At 56.0% G+C, this 8,121-nt stretch overlaps 1 protein-coding gene across 1 annotated transcript; it reads left to right on the top strand.

Moving 5' to 3' along the window:
- Nucleotides 1-985: 985 nt before the first annotated feature.
- LOC135441777 (serine/threonine-protein kinase pim-1-like) lies at nt 986-7,789 on the top strand. The gene is given in 7 exon segments (XM_064701326.1): nt 986-1,054; nt 5,242-5,530; nt 5,533-5,870; nt 5,994-6,044; nt 6,242-6,608; nt 7,250-7,426; nt 7,683-7,789. Coding segments are annotated over 7 exon segments (1,398 nt in total).
- The last annotated feature ends 332 nt before the right edge of the window (nt 7,790-8,121 follow it).

Below are 8,121 nucleotides of genomic sequence, written 5' to 3' on the forward strand. Positions count from 1 at the left end.
CACATCAGCCATGAGCACACTGCGTGCCCTCGGGGCAGTCAGTTGTCTTTATACCCAAAACTATGTATAAGATATTTACCTTTTCCCCCCAATACCTTTCACCCTTATTGACAAGTGCACTTTTAGTAAGAACCAATCTCAAAGTGCCACCACCACCACAGAAGATGGAAGACAAGAAGAAGAAGAAGAAGGACAGGACACGCCCCAATTCCTCCATCTTGTCTCCCTAACACCCCCCTGTACCGAAATTCTAAACCCTGTGTTTCACACCATAACTAATCAATCTCTTCACCACTTATCCCCTGTGATTCTCCCATCCTCATACAGGTGATGTTTCCTGTGCTGGGTCAAAGTCCAACCACCAGACACTTCTGGCCATGTTCCAGGACCTCTGAGCCCCCCAACGGTTGTCTCGGTGTCTCTGCACATCAAGACTGCTGTGCTGAGATCCCACAATCAGCTGCTTTTCCCATTTCTGGACCAAGGGGCTCTGGGTGCTATTTTGCTGCTCTTGGCCAGAGAGGCTGGCAAGAAGCAGAAGCAGAGGTAGATCCTTGTTTGCAGTGAGGCTGGTGGGTAAGGAGCTGTGTCTCTGTCCCGGCAGTGCCTGTGCAGGGGGTTCATGCCAGGAGCCCTGAAGTCGCCCAGCGCGACGCCCTGCCCGTGCTCTGGTCCTGCCTGGGGAACAAGGCGCTGCCTGTGCGGAGCGCCAACGTCCGCACCGTGGCCACCAAGCTCGCCTCTGCCCTCTGCAAGGTGATGGGCACCCAGCTGAAGGAATGTGCTGCCAGCAAGCCTCCACACGTGCGGGAAAAGCTCTCCAAAATGTTGGGCTGGTGAAGGTGAGATGTTCTCCAGAAAGCTGAGGAAGCGCTGAGTTGGACACCTCTGGATTTGCCTTTTGAGCTCTGCCAAAAATGACGAAATCCTAAGGAAAGGGTGTGAATCTGCCCCTGCTCTCTCCATCACATTTCCTAGTTATGGCATGGGGGGCCTGGAGCAGCTCCAGATGGAGGACAAGGTGAAGGCAATCATGGCTCAGCCTCACACAGAGGTGAGGGGGGAGCTGGGCCAGTCTCTGCTGTCTTGTCGCAGCCCAGAGAGGCTGTGCACATTGCCAGGGAACAGCTGTGCCTGCATGTGCCCCTGCAATGAGCTGTGCTGCTGCCAGTGCCCCTGGAGCTGTGGGGCTGCTGGGCTGTAGGGCAGGCAGAGGAGCAGGAGGGTGCATGTGCAGCTAAGCCATTCCTGGAGAGCACAGGGCTCTGGGCTCCCTGCTGTCCCAGGGCAGCCCAGAGGCCAGGCTGTGCCTGTGCCAGCTCTGGGCAAGTGGCTCAGGGTTGTGCCCCGGCCTGCCTCAAGTGTCTGCCAGCAGGAGCATGTTTCCCTGTGCAGCTGTTTGGACATTTCCAGGAAATGTGTCCCAGGAATTATGGAGCTTCAGATGCTTTAGGTTTACATGGTGGCCTCTGTTAAACTTTGCCTCTCTGTTAAACTTTGTGTCTCCAATTTGCACATCTGGCTGGTTACAGTCCTACTGAGAAGTTTTCTCCAGACACTTCTAATGTTCCCTCACCCACAAAGTCCTCACCTCCCATCCAGAAGAGCTCTCTTTCCTCCAAGCTCAGGAAGAAGCTGCCGCCTGTATGAAGAGTGTTTGAAGAATAGGATTGATGCGTTAGGCTTGATAGTTACAGCTGTACATATGTTCTGATCTTTAGATGTAGTTTTAAATTATTGTGTTTTGATTCTACCTTTAAAATTTGATGACATATTTTTAATTGGATATATTTAATTTTGATGATGAAAAAAAGTAAATTAAAAAAATAAAATTTAAATAAATCAAGAGGAGAATGTGAGACCAGGACCTGCTAGCCTAGAGATTATGGGAGTGCAGCTCATCCAGTGTGCCAGTGTCTCACCGCGTCCTTTCCTCATTGGGCCTCTCCTCTTCCTCTTTGGCCATGGTTTCTTTGTGTCATTTGTGCTGCTCTTTGTTACTTGGCATTACAACAGAGTCACCTGTTGACCTGTTTGGGGGACAATGGATCCAAAACATCCTGTCTAGTCAAAGGTTTTCTATCTATTTGTGTTGTTTACTCACCAAAGGCCTGAGGAAAGAAACCAAGAGAGGTGTGCCCAAATCCCAAAGCTTTGCTCCTTTGCAATCTCCCACAGATCTGGCTCACAGGTGTCTTCAATCACAATTCCATAGGTGAGAAGAGGTCATGTATTTCACTGGGAAATGATGCACTGCTTTGGCAATCACCTGTATGTATATTTACCTGGGACAGCAATGCAGCTGTGTTGTTTGCACCTTGTTTGCAGAAGGATGAGTGCACTGGGAGGCCAATAACAAGTGACAAGGACTCCTCAAATCTGCACTGCAGCCTGGGCGCCATTCAGCCCAGAGCTAGGGGATCATTTCTTCCCATGGACCAGTGCTTGCCAGTGGAATGAATTCCTGCACAGCTGGAAGAAGCAATTCTCGATTCAGCTCCAGCTGTTGGTGGGCTGCAAGATCATTGACAATGCTGCCCTTCCAGAAATTATTCTGCAGTTTCCTTTCATAGTCATTTGAAGCTTTTAAACTTCACATTTCAATTTGCTTTGCCTTGGGGAAAAACATTTCTGGGCCCAGTACAAACTGTCACCTTTTGGCAGCCAAGTCCTCATGGTTGCCAGCTTCTGATGTTACAGAATGTCACCTGGCTGCATGAGTTTGCTTAGCTCTGGCTCTAGTCCTGGCCTAGTAAAACAGTTGGTAGCTCTATACCTTCCTTTCTCTTCCTCCCTCTTTTTCCTTATTTTTCCCTTTTCCCCCCAGTTCCTCCTCAATGCATTTTGCTGTGGTTATTCAATAAAGGTACGTTTGTTTTGGTTATAGCACCAACTCCCTGTACCGTGTCCGTGTTTTCTGCACTCTGAGATCAACCCACAAACCACCACAAAACCCGTTCGTAAGGATGGATCGTGACACTTGTATACATACTATAGAAACCTTCTCTCAAACCTTAAAAATTCTCTACAAATTCATTTCCAACATTACTGGGTCTGGCACCAACCAGGTCTGGTGTTTGCTGCCACCACCAGTGCCCAGATCTGGAAATTCCCTTGTTCTGGCAGAGCCAAGTCCAGCATTTTTCTGGTAAAGAAAGCCAAAATCTGGCAATTTCTGCTGCCGGCACCGGCAATGCCAAGATCTGGTGTTTGCTGCCACTGCCCGTACCCCAGCCTGGACATTTCTTATTCCAACACAGCCCAAGTGCAGCAATTCTTTGGAAAAAGAAGACAAAAGGCAGCAATTTCCTGGTGCCAAGACTGTCACCACCCAGACCTGGTGCTTGATGGCACCGCCCATGCCCAGATCTGGACATTTCCCTGTGCCAGCACAGCCCAAGTGCAGCAATTTGCTGGCAAAGAAAGCAAAACCAGGCAAATACCTGGTGCCTACACTACTCCGATCTCGTGTTTGCTGACACCGTCAGTGCCCAGATCCGGAATTTTTCAGATGCCTGCACAGAATAATTCCAGCAACTTCCTGGCACAGAAAGTTAATATTTGGCAATTTCTCAGTGCCAGCACAACCCAAATGCAGCAATTTTCTGGCAAAGAAAGCCAGAACCCAGCAGATTCCCAGTGCTGCCACCAGCACCACCCAGATCTGGTGTTTCCTGTGCAAGTGCCCAGATCTGGAAATTTGCCAGTGCTGGGAAATTGCCCAAGTGCAGCAATTTGCTGGCACAGAAAGCCAAAACCCGGCAACTTTCTGCTACTGGGTCTGGCACCGACCACATCTTGTGTTTGCTGCCCCAGTTGCCAGATTTGGAAAATACCTGGTGCCAGCAAAGCCCAAGTCCAGTGATTTGCTGGCACAGAAAGCCATAATTTTGAAATTTGCAGGTTCTGGCTCCAGCACCATCCAGCTCTCTTGTTTGCTGGAACCACCAGTGCCCAAATTTGGAAATTTCCCGATGCCTTCACAGCCCAGGTCTAGCAATTTGGTTTTAGCTAGCTTAGGCAGAGAAGTTCCTTTGGACTGTGACTTTCCTTTTTCTTGGAATTGTTTAAACCTGCTCTGCACTGAAAACCCAGAAAAACACTGGCAGCAGCTCACCCCTGTGGCCCACCGAGCTCTGAGACGCTGCATTCCAGCACCAGAGGGACTCAGGAGAGACCGAGTGAGCCAACTACAACCCACAAAAAGGACTTTTTGAATTTGCCATCTCTTCAGCACTGTCAGAGGTTTTATTTAGTATTATTCATTTTTCATGCTTGTGAATACTTTACTTGTGAAATAAACTGGGTTTTTTCACTTTTCTCAAGGGAAGTTGTTTCCTGAAATAATAGGGGGACAAGCCGCTTGAACTTGCTTTCTAGTCAGACCCCTTTTGTAGGTTTCCTCCCAAAATTTGCCCTAAACCAGCACAAACAGTCACAATGAAAATTTCACCAGTGGCATAATTTCCTGGTGGAAAGTCTTGTGACCGAAGCTCGACCTTGCTCTCCATGACAGATTCTTGGCAAGAGCAGACAGGAGAAGATTCCTGGAAAACTGAAACAGCTTTCCAGAAGTGAAATGAAAATGAAAGAAACAATCCAAGATGTTTTCATCTATTTATTTCTATGCTCCCCTTTTCCATGTTGCATCCCAGTAATTCCAGATGCACAGCACCTCTAAGATCTGTGACTTAGTGATTTTTAGACGCTCTAAAATACCATGAGCCACAAACAGTTTTCCTTCCCCTGTTTTTACTGGAAAGCAACATTGGAGGTGTAAGTGCAGTCCTGGGGTCAGGTAGGAATCCTACCCCAAGGGAAGGTGGCTCGACAGTGTCTGACCCTCAGCAAGGACGATGCACAGCAGCGAGCGAGGGATCGCTGTGCCAGTGTGCAGGAGTCAGGGCTCTGCATCCGGGCTCAAGGCTGCAAAGTTCCCGTGTTTGGGCAGACGGAGGGGCTGTCCCCGGGGCGCATGGGGCTCGAACGTGGGGCTCGTGGGGCGAGCGGGGAACGGACACGGGGACGAACGCCCCCGGTGCTTCAGTTGCAGCAGCGGCAGCGGCGGCAGCAGCAGCGGCGGTAGCAGCAGCAGCGACAGCAGCAAAAGCAGATAGACTAGAAAAATCGTTCTTTCTCTTTCTCTCGCTCTTTCTCTCCCTTTCCCGCGGTCGGGCACCCTTCTCTCGGGGTCCCTTGCCCGGGTTCCCTCTCCTCTCCCCGCCTCCCTGTCCCCTGCAGGGCCGGGCCATGCCCCCGGCCCGCCCCCGGCCCCGGGCGGGGCTGCCCCGTGCCCGGCCCCGGCCGTCCCGCCGCGGTCTCGCCTCCGCCCAGCTCGGGCTGTACTGGCGGTGGCGCTGCTGGGCGGGCATCAGTGCCTGGGGCGGGGGCGGCATCGCCGCCCTTCGGCTCCGCCTGGCCCGAGCGCGGCCCCGGCCCCGAGGCAGGCTCCAGTCCCGGCCCCGGCCCCAGCCCCAGCCCCGACCCCGGCCCCGACCCCGGCCTCGGCCCCGGCCCCGGCCCAGCCCCCGCTCCTCCCGGGGATCGCGGAGGACACAGGTGGCGCGGCCGCTCCCGCCGCCTCCGCTGCGGCTTCCCCGGCCCGAGCTCCGGCGCTCGGCAGCGCGGCCGCCGGCCCCGAGCCTCCCGTGCCGCGTTCCCGGGAGCGAACGCTTGGGCATGGCCGGCCCGGGGCGGGTGAGGGGCGCTCGGGGGCCGCTGCTGGCCCCAGGCCGAGCGCTGACAGCCGCGTCCCGCCCGCAGGGACGGCGCAGGAGGCCCTGCAGGAGCGGTACCGGCTGGGCTCGCTGCTGGGGCGCGGCGGCTTCGGCAGAGTCTTCGCGGCCACGAGGCTCTCGGACGGAGCCCCGGTGAGCGGCGGGGCCTGCGGCGGGCGCAGGAGGAGGGGATGGAGGAGGAGGAGGGCGGAGGGCGGAGGATGGGGCTCGCAGTGCGGGCGGCGAGCTCACCCCGCTGCTGCCCTTGGCTTGCAGGTGGCCATCAAAAGGGTGCCACGGAACCGCGTCCGGCACTGGGGCGAGCTGGTGAGTGAGCGGGGCCGGCAGCCGGGGCTGCCGGCCAGGGATGAGCCGGGGCCCGGCACGGTGGGAGCCGCCAGGACGCCCCGAGGGAGAGCGGGCGTGGGGCCAGCGCAGGGCGCAGAGCATCCCGGCCTGGCTGAGGGCTTCCCCAGGCCTGGCACGGCATCGGCCCCAGTGACGGCATCGTGCTCCTCCCGCAGCCCGACGGCACCAGCGCACCCCTGGAGATCGTGCTGTTGGCCAAGGTGTCCACTGGCTTCCCCGGTGTGGTCCAGCTGCTGGAGTGGCTCGAGCTCCCCAACTGCATCGTGATGGTGCTGGAGCGGCCAGAGCAGTGTCAGGACCTGCATCGTTTCATTGGGGCACGGCGGTTCCTGCCCGAGGAGGAGGCGCGGGAGCTGTTCCGCCAGGTGCTGGAGGCCGTGCGGCACTGCACCAGCTGCGGGGTCCTGCACAGGGACATCAAGCCAGAGAACATCCTGGTTGACCTGGACACCGGGCAGGCCAAACTCATTGACTTTGGCTGTGGCACCTACCTGCAGGACACAGTCTACACTCACTTTGCAGGTGAGCCTACCCAGGGCTGTGCTCCCGCTGCTGACATCTCATGGCCCAACATCTCCCAGCCCAAGCTGGCTGTGGCAGCGGGGATTCTCCCTTTGCTGCCAGTCAGGGCACTGAGTCCTCAGCTGAGTTGCTTTAGAGCGGGGCTGGGTGGGCAGCCATCTTCCAGCCCTGCTGGCAGCCTTTGCCAGCCACTCTGCCCAGGACTGGGGCTGGGCTTAGGCAGCCAGCATGACCAAAACCCCCGTGGTTGGGGGTAGCAGAGAGGGAGGGCAGAACCTGTGCCCCAGCCACTTTGGTGTGCAGACGAGAGGAAGGGCTTGGGCTGCTCCACTCGCCCTGTTTCCCTTGGCTTCATAATATTTTTGGGGAAATGCAGGCAGGGAGGATAAGGGCATGTTTTTTCCCCAGCATGGAGTGGGTTTTTCCTTTGCATGTCATGGTCGGGCCTAGCCAGGGCTGCCCTCTTCCAGCACCAGAGGCTTCTTTTCCAACCCTAACTTTGTGCACAAGTCCCAGATGCTGGCGAGAGGGCAGTGGTCACCCTGTGTGCCCCTGATGCAGCCCCCGCAGGCCCAGGGATGGTGGTGCCAGGCTCTGGGAGCAGCGGCATCCCCCTGATGAACTCCATCTGTATTCCATAGGAACACTGTCCTACAGCCCCCCGGAATGGAACGACTTTGGCTGGTACCATGGCGAGGCAGCAACGGTCTGGTCCCTGGGCATCCTGCTGCACCAGATGGTCTGCGGGGAGCACCCTTTCAGCAGGGGCCGGAACCTCAGCTGGGGCCAGCTCCCGCTGCCACAAAGGCTCTCTCAAGGTGGATCCTCTTCTCTGGGCATGGGGGGAATCCCAGTGCTGGGAGCCAGCAGCGGGCTCGTGGGCATCCCACTCTGGCAGCTGCTGAAGAGGTGGCACATGTCCTGCTCTCCTGCTCTCCTCCAAGACAGGGAATTGATGGGAAAGTTTAGGCCCAGCTCAGAGTGCATCCAGCATGGCCTGGGCATGGGAATAGTGGGGTAAAGCAGACAGGAGCCTTCTCTGGCTGACCATCAGTTTCTGCTTTCTCTCCCCAGAGTGCAAAGATCTGATCAGGTGGTGTTTATCTGTGAACTCCTTGGACAGACCCGCACTGGAAGACCTGTTCTTTTATCCTTGGATGTGGGATATTCCTCTGCCATAGAAGAAGGGAGAGAGCCACAGGCACACTTTGATCCAGAGCCCTGGTAAGTTCCTGCTCCACATATGCCTTGGCAATGAGAAGCAAAGGAACCCAGAGCTTTTTGTGCTGCCTGTGTCACTGCACCGGGGTCATGGGATGGGAACACACAGCCCTTGTGCTGGAGCTGAGCTGCTCTGCCCAGCACTGGTGGCCGCCATCCCAGCTGGTTTTGCTTGTCCTGGTTCCCTGACAGCTGGGACCCTGGGCAGAGCCCTGAGAGCCTCCCAGGGAAGGAGAAGGAGCCCCTGGAGAAGCTGTACCGGGTGGGGATGCTGCTGCTGCTGCTGGAGACA

This window comes from Zonotrichia leucophrys, unplaced genomic scaffold (assembly GCF_028769735.1).
Source record: "Zonotrichia leucophrys gambelii isolate GWCS_2022_RI unplaced genomic scaffold, RI_Zleu_2.0 Scaffold_498_37388, whole genome shotgun sequence".
Taxonomy (NCBI): Eukaryota; Metazoa; Chordata; class Aves; order Passeriformes; family Passerellidae; genus Zonotrichia; species Zonotrichia leucophrys.